Raw genomic sequence first — 19,102 nt, 5'->3', positions numbered from 1 at the left:
AGTCATAGCATTTTTTTTTTTAGCCTTTCTGCCACTTTTTTTGAATTTAGGAAATCTCAACATCCACATTCTCATTTGGCTCACACACCACCCAGCGAAGGCAGCAGACTGAGAGAGGTGCGGTAACCTCCCCAGGATCACACAGCCTGAAAATGGAGGAACCGAATGTAAAACTTTTGCCTGCAGTTCCCTTCCCATTCCCCCATACTGACTGTGTACTCACAGCACCTCCGTGTCCCAGTCCTTATCCCATGGAAGGAAAATGGGATTGTATTTCCCACCAGAACAAGAATTTCTCCGTACATCACAGATGGAAAGGTCACAGGCAGCCTCTGTGCATTTGCAGCCCACAGAACCAAAGCCCAGGCTTTGAGCTCCAAACTGGGTTAGGGTTAGTTCTGGGCACTAATGAGCTGTGTATCCTCCACTTTCGGGAATTTACATTTTGCACCTGATCACAGAAGTATGTCTGTGGGGGCGGGGGGGGGGGGCGCGGGGGGAGGCCATTTTCGGGTCTGCGTCTGCTAAGACTTCCCAGTGCATGATTTTCTAAGACCCCCAAATAGTCATCCCAGGAGTGTGCTCAGGGGCCCTCATAAACCTGGGGGGGAGGTTCAGTGAGAGAACAGCAACCTCCTCCGTAACCCCGCTTCCTACCTCCAGGAGTCCATGTCACCCTAACTCCTCAAAATCCAAACGGATGGAGTCATGAAGTACTATGCAAAAGGCGGAGGAAGTGCCTTTGGTCCTGCAGCAGCTCATCAGCCTTCACCGTACAGCTGGGGGGGCTGGTGGCGCACAGATGTCGCAGCTGTAGCTCCTCTCAGCTGACTGATGGAGGAAGCGGGTTATGGCAGAAGCAGTCCACTCCAAGCCTGATGTAATGGTGGTGGAACAGAGCGCCTTTACTGTTACACACGTGTCTGCTCCCCTTCCTTCCATCGTAATGTGGGTCGGAGGGAACCTGGCTGTGTGTGTGTCATGTGATCTCCAAGGCACGCGCACACCTGTTTGCCAATGGGCTGACTGGCCCAGGACTGAGACGGAGGATCACTCAGCAGTAGCTGCACTGTTAAGGTCACTGACTCTACTTGGAGAAGCAGAATACCTTCATCCCTACTCAAATAAAAGCCAATTTGATCAAAAACCTGTTTAATCTGTGAACGCTCAGGAGCAGTTGGTCAGCTCAGAGGAAAGAGTGTGAACTCTGGGAACATATGGACCTGGGTTCTGCTCCTGGTTCTTCCATCAACTCGCTGTGTGACCTTGGGCAATTACCCCTCTGGCCTCAGTTTCTGAGTCCACACGTGGGGATAATAATCACTGGATTCTTAACCCAGGGTTGCTGTGAGGATTAGAGATGCCAAGTGTAAGGTGCCTATCTCGGTGCCTGACCCAGCCCAGTGGGTTCTCAATAGAGGTAATGGTTGCTGTTGTTATTGATGATGATATTATTGTGCTGCAGGCCTGTGTGAGCTGCTTTGAAGCATCTGCTTCTTAGCACCCCCTCAGGGCTTACCTCCAGCATCTGCGAATGAACTCTCTAATGCCACCCCGCCCCGTGAACAAAATAGTCATGGTTATCAGGAGAACACCTAGCACTCATCATTGAGCACTTCCTCTGTGCCAAGGTCTGTGCTCAGCATTTCACGGGCATTGTTTCATTGAATCCCATAACATATGAAAGAGATCAGAGAAGTGGCTTGCCCAAGGCAGACGCCCAGAATCTCCATTATGTGTTAATCCACGTGACACCTCTGATAGACTTACGAGGGCAGTGAGCAGCTCCCATTTCCTTTGGGACTCCCCAGTGTCTAACATGGTCATCTTGGCACAAAGTAGGAGCTCATCGATGCTTGTGGAATGAATGAGAAGAGATTGTCCTGTATACAGCAAGGCTCTGGATGCAGAGGCACTAGGCAGATCACCAAGTGGGGCGGGGAGGCCTCCCCTCGGAAAAGCTAAGTCATAAGGAACCAGGCCCTGGGCAGCTTGGATCTCTGAACAGCAGGAGGCTGGGTCAGGGGCACAGCCTCATGTGGCTTGCTGCCTCTGAGCCCTGCCATTGGACGGTAGGGTCTGTTCAAAAATCTCTCTGATGTCAGAAAGTTTTGTCTGGGGAACTTGGGCAATGCTGAGCCCATGGGCAGAGTTCAGCAGCTGGGCCAGAGATGATCATTCAGAGAAGATGATAAACTAGGGAAAGTCAGGGGTGACAGTTAAAAGATTCACACTGGTACAGCCTAGACACTGACCAATCAAAACAGTCCCAGGCCCTTAGTTATAGAATAGGGTCTGGAGACCATCCACTCTGCCCAACTCTAACCCCTTGGCCATTGGATCTTGGGGAGGTCCAAAGGTTCCCTGAGAGAAGCCAGAGCTGGTTGGGAGGTACACTTGGCTGAGGGAGTGATCAGAGCAGTGGCTCTGTAACAATTGAAACATTTCAATTGTTTCAGCATAACAGCTGTAGGTGCCTACTGGTATGTGCTGAATACCATAAGGTTGACCTATGACTAAAAGAGTTGGCCATTTTTCAAAAGCCACTTGTTCTATTTTGAGAGCTTTGTTAAAACTAGATAATATAGGGGCGCCTGGGTGGCTCAGTCGTTAAGCATCTGCTTTCAGCTCAGGTCATGGTCCCAGGGTCCTGGGATGGGGCCCCACATCGGGCTCCCTGCTCCGTGGGAAGCCTGCTTCTCCCTCTCCCACTCCCCCTGCTTGTGTTCCCTCTCTCGCTGTGTCTCTCTGTCAAATAAATAAATAAAATCTTAAAAAAAAAAAAATCCCTAGATAATATAATGCGTGACTTTTCTTTAACCAGGCACACAGAAACTATAATTTCTCAATGTGATAAGAATGAATAAGGGCCCCACTGCCAGCTCCTCCGTGTTGTACAAGCCCGACGTCTATGTTAGGGTTCCTGGTATACCTTATGGGAATTATGTGACTTTTTGACATACAGACCAAGAGTCTTGAGTATCAATTAGCAAAGCGTATTTCTTTTGTAGAGAAATATGAATTCTAATACGTCTCTCCCACAGGCTAGTGAATCATCTTGTGCCAATCCTATTTTGGAGGCCATGGTACCTGCAAAGTGCATTTCTGCTTTACAAACTTGTAAATCTGAAGTTGCCTTAACATTAGCTTCAGGATGAAAAGAAGCTTCTAGAAGTATTTTTTTTTAAGATCCATGAAATTACCAGTTGCTAAACAGTCATAATTTTTTCCTCAAATACAAAAGAAGTTGGTGGCAGTCAGCCAAAAGAAACACTTAGCCTGTAGAGAGAAGCGGGCTGTTATTAAACGCCACAGCAGTCATTACCGAAGATGATGTCATCATTCAGGGCCTGGGCCTCCCTGGGACCCCCAGGGCCAAGAAGAGACGATTCACAGTCTTTACCAAGCCAGCGAACAGTCACCTGCCTAATGGTGTTTGGTGAAAGTGCTCACTCTCCAGGGCAGGTAATTTCCTACGAAATGATCAAGGACCTCAGTGTTGCACCAGCTTGCAAAGCTGGTGGCCAGCACCGGGGTTTTATGACCTGGTGCCTTTGGGCTTTGATGAAGAAAAGGTTTGGAATTCTTTGTGTGAAGAGTACGTAGAGAATTCTCTGTGAGTCATACTTTCAAAGTGGAGCCTATCTTCGGGTAGATCTTTCTTTCAGTTCCAGGACTTCTTCTGAGAGGAGGGACAGCTTTTTAGGATTTTCATTAAGCTGAGGTGTCATTATTGCTTTTTAAAAACACTAGAGGAGCCCAGTATTCATAGTTCCAGAGATTCGTAAGTTACAAAACAAAACAAAACAACAACAAACAGAAAATTAGGAATAACTAAGGAGTCTAAACTTTAATTTGCTTCTTTTCTTTATTTTTCTCCCTTTCTATTCCTCCCTCACCACCCCCACCCCAACTCACATTTTCTGAGATCCATGTCACCAAGGTCCTGGCAGGGAAACACTGTAGCGGCAAGAATGCAGCCTGTGATCAAATCTTGGTTCTGTCACTTGCCTCTAGTCAAAGAAATCATCACAGGAAAATGATCCCACTAAATGGACTTACTGATTATAAGAGACACCCTGGTTAAGAAGCAATAAAATATGGGGAATAGCTATGCAACTTCCAAAGCATGACAGAACCTCTTTTGCTTATTAGCCTTCTCATCTAGAAAGTGGAGGTTGTAAAACCTCCTCACAGCGTGGTTGTAAGGATACAGAAAGATTGAGTATTTATTAGAGTCCCTTTCTTGGAGCGGACGATCGCAACAACCCTAAGGTGTGGATGATCAACATACGGGCTTACGTCTCCCTGTCATTATTGAAGTCTCTATAGGAGAGCTTGTAGTAATTATAGTAGATGAGGTCTTTTTCAGCTGGCAGAGCAATGTGGGGAGCTCTGATGCTCCTTACCTTTTCAAGCTTTCCCTCCCCAAGGGGTCTGGGAGAAGCTAGACTGCCCTTCAAACAATCTAGGTCTGGATTATCACCCCCACAGCCTTCTGCACTTCAAGGAGGAACCTAGCGTTACCTGGGGCTCATTATGAATAGAGGGCTTAACCAGAGTTGCCCCAGGTATCTTCAGCCTTGGATACAATGAGGGTCATCTTAATCGTATTCATTAATTATTCCTTCCTTGTTGATGTCCTCCACCCGTGGCAGCCCCTCAGGGGCTCCCTACTGTCATCACTGCCAGGACCCTTCATGAGAAAGCCAGAGGGCTGAGGAAGCCAGGATCTTCGAGGTTGTGCTGCCTCAGTTCTACATAGAAAAGGTCTCCTTTACACCATGGGTGGCACCTTATCCTGTTGGGATAAAGGTGGAACAGCTGTGGTCCCCATGCCTCCCAGTGTCCCTTGGAGAACAGTCCCTGAATTCCTGCCAGCAGACACTCTCTCCATAGGGCTTAACAGGGCCAGGGAGCAGATTCCATGATGCTCCACTGATTCCCCGTCTCCCTGCCAGTGCCCGAACCAGGAGAGGCTTGTTTGTGAAAGATTCTGGTGAGAGAATGAAAAGACAAGCCACATACTCAGAGAAATATTTACAGAATACATGTGCAATACAAGACTTGTATCCATAACATGCAAAGAATTCTTGTAAGACAGATTTATGGAGTTATAATTCACCCATTTAAAGTGTACAACTCAATGGTTTGGGGATATAATATATTATTAATTTTTTAAAGTTGTGGGAAAGTAGAACAAAATGTGCCATCTTAACCATTTTTGAGTGTACAATTACGCACAATCAAGTGAGACGTGTACTCACAGTGTTGTGCAACTATTGCCATCATCATCCCAATACGTCATCATCCCAAACAGAAACTCTGTATCCATTAAGCAATAACTCACAATGCCCCTCTTGGCCCTTAGTGATCTCTAATCTACTTTCTATGGGTACCTGGCTGGCTCCGATGGTGGATCATGCGAGTCACAGTCTCGGGGTTGTGAGTTCGAACCCCACACTGGGTATAGAGATTACTAAAAAAAAAATAAAAATAAAAATCTCTACTTTCTGTCTTTATGAATTTGCCTATTTTAGGTATTTCATGTAAGTGGAGTCATGTATTTGTCCTTTCATATCTGGCTTATTTCACTTAGCATGATGTTTTCAAGGTTCATCCACGAAGTAGCATGTATCGGAACTTCATTCCTTTTTACGTTTGAAGAAATCTTCACTATACACGTATGCATCTTGTTGATCTGTTCATATGTTGGGTTGATTCCATCTTGAAGCTATTGTGAATAATGCTGCATTGGATGTTGATGTACAAGTGTCTGTTCAGGTCCTTGCTTTCAATTCCTTTGGGGATATACTTGGGTGTGGAATTGCTGGGGTCATATGGTAGTTCTAGGTTTAGCTTTTTGAGGGACTGCTAAACTATTTTTCCATAGAGGCTGCAAAACTTTCCGTTCCTACCAGCAGTGTATTTACTTTTACCACATCCTCATCAACACTTGTTATTTACTGTTGCTTTTATTCCAGCCATCCTAGTGGGTGTGAAATGGTACCTCACTGTAGTTTTGATTTGCATTTTCCTGCTGATTAATGATGCTGACATTTTTTTTTTTTCATGTGCTATTGGCTATTTATAAATCTTCTTTGGAGAAATGTACTTTCAAGTTATTTATTTGCCCATTTTTCAATTGGGTTCCTTTTTGTTGATTGTTCTGCTGTAGCAATTGTTTATAGATTCTAGGTATTAGATGCCTTATGCTATTTCCAAATATTTCTCCCATTCTGTAGGTTGTCTGTTCACTTTCTTTTTTTTTTAACTTATTTTTAAAGATATTTATTTATTTATTTACTTGTCAGAGAGAGAGCACAAGCAGGGGGAGTGGCAGGCAGAGGAAGAAGCAGGCTCCCCTCTGAGCAGGGAACCCGATGCGGGACTCGATCCCAGGACCCTGGGATCATGACCTGAGCCAAAGGCAGATGCTTAACCGACTGAGCCACCCAGGCACCCTTGTTCACTTTCTTAATAGTCCCCTTTTTGCATGAAAATTTTTAAATGAAGTCAATTTACCTAATTTTTCCTTTGTTACTAGCGCTTTTGGTATCACTCTAAGAATTCATTGCTAAATCCAAGGTCATGAAGACTTACCCCTGTGTTTTCTTCCAAGAGTTTTATGATTTTAGCTCTTATATTTTAGGTTACTGATCCATTTTTAGTTAATTTTTGTATTGGGTGTGAGGTAGGGGTCCAACTTTATTCTTTTGCATGTGGAAATGCAGTTGTCCCAGCACCAACTCTTTAAGAGACTGTTCTTTTCCCCATTGAATGGACTTGGTGTCCTTGTCAAAAATCAATTTGCCATAGATGTATGAGTTTACTTCTGAACTCTTGATTCTATTCTGTCAATCTATTTATCTGTCCTTATGCCAGTACCACACTATTTTGATTACTGCAGCTTTGTGTTATATTTCAGAATCTTCTTTTTAAAAATGGTTTTGGGGGCACCTGGGTGGCTCAGTTGTTAAGCGGCTGCCTTCGGCTCAGGTCTTGATCCCAGGGTCCTGGGATCGAGCCCCGCATCGGGCTCCCCGCTCAGCGGGAAGCCTGCTTCTCCCTCTCCCACTCCCCCTGCTTGTGTTCCCTCTCTCACTGTCTCTCTCTCTGCCAAATAAATAAATAAAATCTTTTAAAAAAATTTTAAAAAATAATAAAAATGGTTTTGGTTGTTCAGGGCCCCTTGCTATTACATGTGAATTTGAGGACCAACTTTTCTACTTCTACAGAAGAGACCATTTGAATTCTGATGCGGGTTGCATTGAAACTGTCAATCAAAGAATTCTTAAAACTCAACGATAAGAAAACAAAACAAAAAATGGGCAAAAAATTTGAACAGATACCTTACCAAAAGATATACAGATGGAAAATAACCATATGAAAAAATCCTCAACATCAATATGCCAATAGGGAATTGCAAATTAAAACAATGATAGTATGACAGTGCCTAAAATTTAAAAAACTGACACTACCCAATGCTAGAGACGGTGTGGGGCAAGAGAAACTCAGTCGCTGCTGGTGAGAGTGCAAAACAGTGCAGACACTTTAGAAAACCATTTGGCAGTTTCTTTAAAAAGCTAAACATAGTTCTACCATATGATCTAGTAATTGCACTCCTACGTATTTACTCAACTAATTTGAAAACTCATGTCCACACAAAAACCTGCGCATGAATATTTATAGCAACTTTATTTATAGTCACCAAAAACTGGAAGCAACCAAGATGAATAGATAAATGGAGAAACAAACTACAGTACAGACTGTGGAACGTCACCCCATGATAAAAAGAAACGAGTTATCAGGGCATCCGGGTGGCTCAGTCAGGGAGTCTGCTTCTCCCTCTCCCTCTGCTCTTCCCCCCACACTGCTCATGTTCTCTCTCTCAAATAAATAAATAAAATCTATAAAAAACAAAAAAAGAAATGAGTTATAAAGCCACAAAAATGGATGGATGAACCTTACGTGCTTATGGTTAGAAGCTAGTCTGAAAAGGCTACATACTGTGTGATTTCAATTGTTTGACATTCTGGAAAAGGCAAAACTGTCCAGACAGTGAAAAAAAAAAAAATCAGTAGTTGCCAGAGGTCCCGGGGAAGGAAGGGAGGGATTAATAGGTAAAGCACATGGGATATTTGGAGCAGTGAAACTATTTTGTATGATGCTGTAATGATGGATTCATGATATTATGCATTTGTCAAAACTCATAGAACTTTACAGTACAAGAATGGATCTTAATGTATCCAGATTTTCTCAAGTCATTTAATAGGCTGTTGGATCCCAGGCAGGAAGGCAGATTGTGACAGGAGAATGTAACTGTTTTATAAATGTATGATACAACCTCAGTGAAGGGGGTGGGAGGGAAAGTGCTGACCTAAGTAACTCAGGAAATAAGTGGAGTTTGTAAGACTGAAGGCAAGAGGAACAGCTCGTAAGCAGTATACTCCAATGTACTAAGTTGTTTCCCATTGTGGCGTAAATTAACGATTCTGTTACATGTATACTGGAATCCAGTAACTAAGTACATGGATGGCAGGTGGCGGGAGCTAAGTCTGTCACGGGTGGAGTGAGAATTTACAGATTAGTGAAGTGATGAGGCTAGAATGATCCATGTGGTAATGGATTAGAGACATTAGTATGAAGTTATGTTTACCTTAGTATAGATTCATTTCCTTGCTCTTTCAGCTGAGAGGGACTGGAAACAATAAAACCCCAGTAGTAAGTAGCACATGTATTAAGTAGGGCCCAGATCTTGGGTTCTCATACCATGCTTCAGAGAAGGAATCAGGCCTCATTGGGAAAAATGGCTGATTCTAGGACTGGGGCAGGCAATATACAAGGTGAGCCTGGAGCATCCTGTCCCAGAAAGTAAAAAGTAGATGGAAAGAAAGAAAAAGAAAGAAAGGAAGGAGGGAAGGAAGGAAGAAAGAAAGAAAGAAAGGAAGGAAGGAGGGAGGGAGGAAGGAAGGAAGGAAGGAAGGAAGAAAGAAAGAAAGAAAAGGAAGGAAGAGGAATGAAGGAAGGAAGAGAGAGAGAGAAAGAAAAAAGAAAGAGAGAGAGAGAGGGAGGGAGAGAGAGAAGGAAGGGAGGGAGGTGGAGGGGAGGGAGGTAGAAGGAGGGAAGTGGAGAGGCGGAGGGAGGAAGGAATTAAGAGAATATGTTAAAGGGATACAGGAGCCAACTGAAAGAGCTCCCAGTGGCCAAAGCTGAGCAACAAACAATTTGAGTAATAAAATAAAGAAAGGAGTATTGGCTTATAATCCAAAGTATAAAATAAATACCCATGAGTCCATTCTAATATAAATAAGTGATTGAATAAAAATACATGGGGGAGAAGAGACAAATCTCCCATGCGGAAGAGTTCCAAAAAAAGAAGTTACTTTACAGCAGAGATTCCTGACAAGCACGACCCAGCCCGGTATTCAAGGTCATGATCAAGGTTGATATCAACAGTGATAAATCATGTTGAGAGTATCGATCTTGATCTGATGTGATCAAAATGGCACTTCACTTCTGTGGTCTTCCTTCTAAAAACCCATAACCCCAGTAGAGTCATGAGAAAAAGGAGACCAATGCCAGTAGAAGGGTACTGTATGAAATACATGAGCGGTACTCCTCAAGACTGTCACGGTCATCAAAAACAAGGTCTGCTGACCAGACCTCTCTGTTCCTCAGTTTCACGCATATCCCTTCATGTGCGTGTGTTTCTTTCTTGTTCTCTCAGGGGATGGCCTTCACACTGGAAGAAAGGCTGCAGCTTGGAATCCACGGCCTGATCCCCCCCTGCTTCCTGAGCCAGGACGTCCAGCTCCTGCGGATCATGAGATACTACGAGCGGCAGCAGAGCGACCTGGACAAGTCAGTGCCTAGAGTCTGCTCTCTCCCCCCAAGCTCCGGGCTCAGGTGTTTCCTGTGGCACACGGGTTTTCTGGTACTCTCCAGTAGGAAAGGCTGAGAGCCCTGAGAGATCCCAGCCCTGGCCCCACCTTCCACAGGGTGGTGGTCTCCCTGAGCGATGGGGCTTGTTATGACAGAGGCACAGTCAGAACTGGGAAGGGAGACTGGCTTCCAACAGGTGCAATCTGGTTGGGCCTCTGGGAGATGGTGGTATCTGAGTCAGCCTGAGAAGCACTGATAAGGCTTCAGCAAACAGTGGTGGGGTTCATGGAAGGCATTTCGCTCAGCAGGAAGAAGGGGACCGAGTGGGACAAGTGTGTCGAGGAAGTGGTCCATGGCCCAGGTCCCTGGTATGAAGGGAATGTGGGGGGAGCAAAGCGGAAATGCACCCCAACACCTTGGAAAGGACCTAGGATGTCATATGTTAGAGGTTTATGGGAACCGTTAATAACCCTGCCGCCCCTCTGGGTTCTCCCAGGGGGGATATTCCATGAAGAGCCAACGGAAGGATCACAGGGTCAGCTTTGTCAGTTTCACTAAAGAAGGTAGTGAGCTCCCAGATCACATGGCTACGCATTGGTACAGCCAGGATTTGAACACAGTTCGCTCCAGAGTCTGCTTTTAACTGCTCTGCTCTGCCATAGCTGGAGGCATTGGAGCTTAATGGCTACAAAACTAGACTCTAGTGTCAGACTAAGTTCAAATCCTCATTCTACCACTTAATAGCAAAAATTACTTAGCCTCTCTAGGTCATTCCTCATTTGTACCATGAGTTTATCAGTGGCATCTAACTCATAGGGTTATGATGAGGCTTAAATGCATTAGTATTTTAACGTGCTCAGAACACTTACATAGTAACTGTAACTTATAACAGGAGGCACTATGCAAAAGCTTGTAAAATAAATATGGCACCTTGCTATGGGCTCCAGCAGAAATTTAGGGGGAGGATATGGGTTTCCCTACATATCTATAGAGCTTAATGGCCAAGACTTGGGGTCGTTGAAGGTGTGGCTGCCCCCTAGGGGTAGAGCTCAGCAGCATGTTAGGGTGATCCTGCACCCACCTTCCTGAGCTCCCCCCACAGTAGCCATTGCTTCTAAATGGTAGGGGATAAGGAAACCTCTGCCTATTCACCCCGCCCTCTATTCCTGAAGGGCTGAACACTATGGATATCACTCCCATTAACTCCAAGGCCATACTGCAGCCCAGGTCAAATGCTCTTTCCCTCTTGTTTATTCCACTCATACTAGGTCTAGTACCCTGAAGAGCAAACCAGAAAGTACACAATGAATTCAACCGACAACATTACACATGCTCTAACTTTGAACAACCTGAACTTTCCTCTTTTGTTAAATTTACAAAGAATTAAAGTCTAATGTGAAATCCCCTTTCCTTAAAATTAGAAGTCCCAAATCCTTACCTCTCCAGTTTTTTTTTTCAGCTAGGTAGACCTTACTTATATGCCAGGGAAGATGTGGCAGGCCCAGGGAGCAGGGGGGTCATGCCTGATTCTGGGAGCTCCAGAGAGCTAGCTCCCGATGCTCTGCTGACTACTCTGACCCACTCATTCCTAGAATCCCTTGTTTCAGCAGGTGCTCAGGGAAATGCTAAGGAGGCTCCCCAGCTTCTTTTGGATAAGGGTAATGGTACGCTGGTAAATGTTTACTAACTGGTTCTGGGACACCGAGGGAGCACTGATTTGTAGCATTTGCCCGTATACTCCCAACCATGACCGATTTCAGGTTACCATTCGACATCACTGAATGCAGAATTGGGAAGAGATGTGTACAAATGGCTACTGAGTAAGAGAATGCTCATGCTAGTAATGAGCTGAGACGCTGTCTGTTCTAAGCAGAAACCCTCCCTTCCTTCTGAACACTATTTTTAGTTCTGGACCAGTGCCTTCGGGGAGGAAGAAGAGACTGAGGCCCCAAGAAGTCATGTGACTTCCCCAAAGTGACAAAACTAGGAAACAACAGAGCTGGGATTCAAATCCAGGACCCTGGTGCCACACGCAGGGATCATTCCCCTACGGGAACAACTCTCCCACCCCATTCCATGCCAGGGCTCAAGTACCTCCATGCTCTCCTAAACTGTTATCCAGAAAGGGTGTCATATCAGTAGTCATCTACACCGTATCATGAATTTCAGACCCTGGGTTTTTTTTTCTCCCAGGGTTTTTGCATTTTCAGGACTGTGAATGAAAGGCTCTTTTCCTGGCTTAGTGATATTAGGCTTCAGGGAATAATAGGTGAGAAAGAGATTTTTTTGGAGCATGCCAAGCAGTACTCAGCCACTTGTGAGCTGTGGTTGTGATAGGAACTGGCCCCTTGGGGTGGGAAAGCCCAGTTCATATACCACTGGTGTGTTCGGTATCTTCCTGGACCCTACTCCACCCCAGCGTGTTATGATTCTGTTGTCATTCATCAATGTCCACATAGTAATAACATAACTAGCCATCTGGCACCATGGTTGAGATTCTAGAGTCAGATTGCTTAGGTTCAAATCCTTACTCTGCTATGAGAGCTGGGTGAGTGATTTCATCTCTCTGTGCCTTAGCCTGCTTATCTCTAAAATAGCCAGCATTTTAGCACCTATCTCACAAGTCTCTGGGAGTTTTAAATGAGTTAATGTAAAATATTTAGAATTGTGCCTATGCCATGAGTAAGAGTAAGTACTAGAAGGCAGATGATATTCTCATTTCATAGAAAATGAGACCCATGCTGAGGAGAGATGGTGATTTGCCTATGAATGTGCCATTGTGAGCAGCTGAGTGGGAGCCCTGGGTCTGGGCATCAAGGGCCCTTAATGTTGCCACCTGTGGGGCTCCTGTGACCAGCTTGGTTCTTGTCTCCCTTCCCAAGGTACATCATTCTCATGACACTCCAGGACCGGAATGAGAAGCTGTTCTACCGAGTGCTGACGTCAGACGTGGAGAAATTCATGCCCATCGTGTACACTCCCACCGTGGGGCTAGCCTGTCAGCACTACGGCCTGACCTTCCGCAGGCCCCGGTGAGCCGTGCTGGGGCATGGGCTGGGGAGGGGCTGTCTCATAAAGGGGAACCAATTCTTTCCTCTGGCCTTGCTTAGTGGGACTCTGGAGGCTATGCCTGAGCCAAAGGCTCGACAAGACATGTGATTGTAAGCACTTGCTCAGGAAATTACCCCATGCACAGAGAAATGAGCTGAGAGAGTATCCAGCAAGGGGAGAGCGGAGCTCCTCCACCTCCGGATGATAAATGCCCAACATGTTGTTAAAAGCTGGCCTGAGAGGTATTTCAGATTGTTTTTCTCTCATTATCCACCTACCTCCCACCTCCTGCTTTTCTGGTCATCTCCACAGTGCCGACAGCTCTCTTGCCAATTCAGGCCAATGAATAATGGAGTGTTGGATACCAAAGACTGAATTCTTTTGCTGACTCAAAGAACCAGTATTCATTCCTTCATTGGGGCTTGACTCAGATTCCACTTAAAATGTCATTTTATTAGGCAAAAATTTGGCACTACATTTTCTTTCAGAGCCAAAGAATTCGGGGTCAGTTTTCTAAAAAGATTGCTTGTTTTTTTTTCCATGATGAGTTCAGAAGATATATTTTTAAAAATATATAAAAAAGGAAAAATGGGAGTATTTTCCAAAAATCCTCAGTGCAAGGTGCCTGGTAATTATCAATACGTATTTCTAATGCTGATGATAAAAAAAGTTGCTTGTGTTTATTATATGTTATGGGACATTGTTTTAGTCTGTGTTAGAACATGTAAAGATACAGTATACTGTGCAGAGATGTGTCATTTATGTTTCCATAGAATTTATAAATCTCCGTGTATAAATCATTTGCTATATGATGAAGATGGAATCATGGATCTCGAACATCTTTTGTTAATTTGGAAAAGCAGTCTTCCAGTGCTGAAGCCAGCATTACGGCTGAGCCTTGCAGGCTGAGCCCAGAGACTGATGCCGGTTCCCCTCCTTCCTTTTCTGGCCCCACATCACCCTTGGCAGAGGGCAGTGTGTCAGATCTCATCTTCTGGGGGCCGGGGGTGTGCAGCTGTGGACACTGACACGGCCTCATAACTCAGAATAGCCATGCTCCTGCAGTCCTGTGGGGGGCGCTGCACCGGGGCCTGGGAGCAGTTCTGGTCTTCAACCTAGCTCTTTCAACAGGAAAGAGACTCCTTTTCTCTTACTCTCATTTGGAAACCAGTCCTGGCAGAGACCTTGGGAGCTGACAGTACCTTTCTGAAGGATGCAGGACCCTATTTACCTCCCAGTTCCTACTCAGAAATGATCCTCCCAGGCCCTCCCTCCTGCCCAGTGCAGGTCAGCTCATTTCCCTCCTCTGAGGCTGTCCGCAGCCTCCAAGGCTTAAAGAAACAAGTCCAGTATTTTGACAAAAGCAAGCCTGTCACAGCCCAGCTCCTACTCAGAAATCCCATGCCCTAGCTAATGCTGATCTGTTCCCCATGCCCAAGGACGCCTGGCACTCTGGCCCTCCGCCCCTTCACACATGTGGTCCTCTCTGCCTCCCACATCTGTGTGCTCTCCTCTCGTCATTCTCTGTCCATCAGAGTGGAGGCTAGCCATAAAGTCACCCAAGACTAGGCTTCTTTGCCGTCCCTGATCCCCCCAGGCTGAACTGCTCACACCCCCCTCAGGCTCCCTTGCAATTCATCACATACTTCTAGTCCATAGTTACATTTTTTGTGCTTCATGTTTTTAATTATGTGTATACCAGCCTCCTCTACCAGAACGCAGATCTCTTGAGGGGCTGGAAACACGTCAGATCCATTTGTGTGGACTAGACCAGTACTTGGCAAGCACCTGACACTCTGATGAGAAAGTAGCATTGCATACTGACTAGGAAGAACTAGATCTTTGCCGTCGGCCCTGAGTTTTAGTCTCCTTGACCTTGGGCATGCTCCTTATCCTCTCTCAGCCTTAATTTCCACATTTATGAAATGCAGGGAATAGTACTACCTACTTCAAATATCATTGCGGGGTAAAATGTGAGGCATGGATAAGGGACCTGGCATAAATGTGAGTGTCGAATTGCCTTCAGTGACCATTACAGGAGGAAGGAAGAATTGCTAAATGTAGGGTCATATTATACATAGACGCTATTAAATTTTTAAAAAGAAAATCGAGTCATTGAACACTTAATGAACTCACACGTTCAACTATAGACACGATTTGGCTTTTCCAGAACCCGCTGTTTCCTGAAGTCCTTTAGCCGTAGCTCACTGCCTCTACCGGCTTGCAGCTGAGATCCAGTGGGAATGCAAGGCCATCCCACTCCCAGGCTGTGTGGGAGCCCTTCTCCATAGACTCCATGGACTAGATTGTAGATTCAGTTGTGGTTTCCACATGAACCAGTAATAGGGTCAGGATCCTGCATCTACAGCAGGATTTGCCTCCAGAACCCACTCTAGAATCCAGGGAGCACACAAAACAGAACTTGAGTTCATGAACATCTATGGAGCAGCTACTACGTGCTGGGCATCATGAAATTCCTCCCAAAGAACAAAATATGGTTCTTGACCTCAAGCAAATCCCCAGCACAGTGAGGGGCCAGGCAATAATGATAAAAGTTAAAAAAAAATAAGAGATTTAATAGAGACAAAGAATTACAGGAGTACATGGGAGAGAGAAATTTATTTTCCCTCGGGGCAGTAGGAATGCTTCACAGAAGAGATGATATTTGAGCTGGTCCTGGAAGATTGACTAGAAATTCCATGGGTAAAGAAGGAGGAATGGCCATTCCAGGAAAGGGCTTGGTTTTGTAGGCTTTGTAGACACCTGTGTGGTGAGCTCACTTGGGTATCTCCCCATCTCCTGTGCCTGGGAAGGAACGTGAGGGGAGGGGAGGTAGGTTTTTACATCCATTGGCTTATAATGGATCCTCCCAGTGTCCTGTCAGGTTCATTTGGTAGCAGTATCTCCATTTCACAGATGGGGAAACTCCAGCCAGAGGAAAGGAACTTGTCCAAGATCATAGTTGAGCAACTGTGATGTTAGAATTCTGACCATGAGAATCAGGGAAAGCCACACCAAAGACGTAACATTTGAGCTGGGCCATAAAAGACGAAAGTGAAGAATGGAGGCAAAAGTATTTGTTGATCCAGGCACACCCACCTTTCCCCTTGCTAGAATGTAAGGCCTCTGGGACCTCGTCGTGGGTGAAATGGGAGAATAGAGAGACAGAAGAATTGGCCAGTGGCTCTGCCCAAAAAGAGGAAAGTGCTTGGTATCCTTCCCACCAGCCCAGGGGGTTGGAGTCATGGGGAGCCGTGTCATTTGGGTTCAGGCCCCATTGGCAGTTCTTCGATGGGTCAGCAATGGAGAGGGACGTGGTGGCCGAGTGGGGGGTTCATATAGGTGGAAACAGGGCCCTGCCACCAACTTAAGCCCAGAGAACCAGGTCAGCCCTGAGTGGGTACAGTCAGAGTAGTATAGAAGCTGGACACATAGTATGGAAAACAAGCATGCCATCATCCCAGCAGGAGACCTGCAGTTGACCCAGAGCAGGAGAAAAGGGTAATAATCACGATGCATAACTGTTTGCTGAAGGCCAGGTACAATCCTAAGATCTTTATATGTATGAGCTCATTTAATTATCGCAATCCCCCTAAGAGGTGGGTACTACTATCATCCCATTTGTAGATGGGAAAACTGAGGCACAGAGAAATGACTTGCCCAAAGTCACACAGCTCACCCCCAGCAAGGCCAGCACTCAAACCCATGCAGCATGAACCAGAATGTGGACAGGTACCACTGCACTCCACTGCCTGCTGTGGTCTGGGACTGGTCACATTTGGTGGGCATTTGGGGCTGGGTGCCCTTGCGGCTCCAGGAATGCTTGCTTGCCCGGAGCTCTTAAGGTGGGGATCACTAGATCCTGTTTCCTGAGCCTCTCTTGGGAGAGAATGATCCAGCCAGGTCCTGGGCCCCGGGCTGAGTGGGGCTGAGGCAGGCGTAGGCAGACTGAACTGTATTCTTGGATTCTTCCCTCACACTCCTGGTACAGACTTCCCGCAGGTTTTGCACAAACCCTCCTTCAGATGATTACCCAATTAAACTATTTGACATGTGACATTCTGAGCTGTTGCTCCAGGTTTCCATTTGGCTGCTTTCCAGGTGTTGATTCCACACCTGCCTTGCTCTTGAATGAATTGAGAGTTTGGGCTCCACCTCAGCCCTGAGCTTCCTCTGAGGCCTGGCTTGGAGTGGCTTTATGGATTAACATCTGAAAGGAGGACAGCCCCAAGGCCAAGAGGGAGAATGCTAGCTCCTTCTGGGTTTCTGAAATGATAAACACTCCTGCCAGGTTCCCAGGAACAATGGAGTCCTCTGTGAAAGGGCCTACCCCCCTCCAAACTAACTAATTAGGTCCAGCTGATGCTAAAATTAAACTCCCAGCATGCCTGGGGCTCTGCATCACCTCACAACCTTGAGGGAGATGCTAGACTATCTCAGGGGCACCTGAATATCCCCGGGCAGACAAACACAGCAGAAGTTTCTGGGCTCTGTGGAGCCTCCCCCGCCCCTTCCTGCCTCTCCCTTGGCACACCCTCTGCATGTGCCTCCATGGGCCATCAACCCTGCATAGCCTGGCTTGAAGCAATGGCCTTGAATGTTGTTAACATGTGACTCAGAAGAGGAGCAAGCCCCGAGTGAGGCCAGGCAGGAGTCCAAAATACAACTCAGCTAAGGAGGGGCTGCGGGGGTGTAGACTGCTGTCCAGTGAGAGGGAATACCCTCCCTTCCCCCAGGCACCTCCATCTTGACCAACCTGGTCAACCCTGGATCACAGGAACTGTCCACCTTGTGGGCATGTCGTAAAGGTCAAGTGAGCTAAATGTGTGTGAACGTGCTTTCTCCATTGTCCATTTCCTCCCAAGCTTAAACCTTGTCTTCACTTTCATCCTCTTGGGCTCTGAGAGATGTGCACATCCCTGGAACCCTAACATTTCCCAGCCTCTGTGTGGGGGTCCCACCTGTATGGGTGATGAGGGCTACGTTGTGGGTAGTAGGAGCATGGACTTTGAAGCCAGGCAGACTTGGCCTTGAATCCCAGTTTCCAATGACTTTTGATGATTTAGCACCCCCTCGGTCTCCTCATGTGTGAAGTGGGAGTGATGCCCATTCATGTGGCTGCTTGTGAGGATTCAGGGAGATTCCATGTGTAAAGGGCCCAGCCCTCCTGAGTGATCCGCAGCTGTGACCTTCCCGAGCCACCAGCCCCAGGCTCAGTCACCCTCCCCAAGAGTCTAAACTGCGACCGGGTGGAAGGCAGCTCTGTCCTCTAAAGTGCCACCACACTCTCTTGTTGGACGCAGACCTGAAATGATCTGTACTTGTGCCCACCGGGCAAACCTGTTGGCAGAGACAGGGGCAGACCTAGAGGCTGTGGTGAGTGGGAGAATCGAGGGTAGGAAGTGGGCCTTGGCCTCACTGGGCAGAGACTCTGTGGAACACACCTGAAGTCAGGTTTGGATTTGGACAAAGCAGCCCTGGGCCCTGAACCAGGCTGTTGTCTTCCTTATCTGCAAACCCAGTGACATGTTTACGGGACAGTAACGGCTACCATCTATGGAATGCTTATGATGCTCGTGGCGGGCCCTCAGCTAGGTACTTCAGGTCCTTTATCCCTGAGCCCAGAGCAAAACTAAGGCTAACTTGTCTAAGACGTCACAGCTGACCAAGCGCCCGTTTCCCATGCTTCTCCTGCATTCACAGTTGAGCTGTTTGTAGCCCTGGTCAAGGTGACACCTCAGAGATAAACATTTGCATGGCTGCCTTCCTGTAAGTTCCCTTGCATGACTGGCCTGCACACATGACGGACACACACACACTCTATCCCACGGTGGACAGAGCACTGGGGCTGGAGTCCAGAGGGAATGGGTCAGCTCCCCCATTAACCACATGGCCTTGGAGCTTGGCTACTCTCCCTCCCCAAGCCCAGATCACAGGGACTGTCCACCTCGTGGGCATGTCGTAAAGGTCAGATGAGCTAAATGTGTGTGAATGTGCTTTCTCCATTGCCCAGTTCCTCCCAAGCTTCAAGGGATGTGACTTTTTCATTGCTTCTTCTCCTTCATCCCAACCTCCAAAAAGGGAGTGGTTAAGGCTCATACTCACCTCCTTGGGCTTCCTGCTTCCCCGTCACTATGTCTGTTAAGCCGTTGCCTCATTTTGTTTT

The 19,102-nt window shown here is 46.5% G+C and overlaps 1 protein-coding gene across 2 annotated transcripts in view; it reads left to right on the top strand.

Annotated features, from left to right (window-relative positions):
- ME3 (malic enzyme 3) overlaps nucleotides 1–19,102 on the top strand; it is a 196,770-nt gene that overhangs the window by 73,128 nt on the left and 104,540 nt on the right. For both annotated transcript variants that reach the window (XM_036082139.2, XM_078058654.1), the window contains exons 3-4: nucleotides 9,731–9,864; nucleotides 12,768–12,917. In XM_036082139.2, the coding sequence (XP_035938032.2) occupies nucleotides 9,731–9,864; nucleotides 12,768–12,917 (284 nt within the window). The remainder of the gene's footprint in view (nucleotides 1–9,730; nucleotides 9,865–12,767; nucleotides 12,918–19,102) is intronic.

Source organism: Halichoerus grypus, chromosome 11, assembly GCF_964656455.1.
Source record: "Halichoerus grypus chromosome 11, mHalGry1.hap1.1, whole genome shotgun sequence".
NCBI lineage: Eukaryota > Metazoa > Chordata > Mammalia > Carnivora > Phocidae > Halichoerus > Halichoerus grypus.
This window is presented reverse-complemented; position numbering and strand designations above follow the sequence as displayed.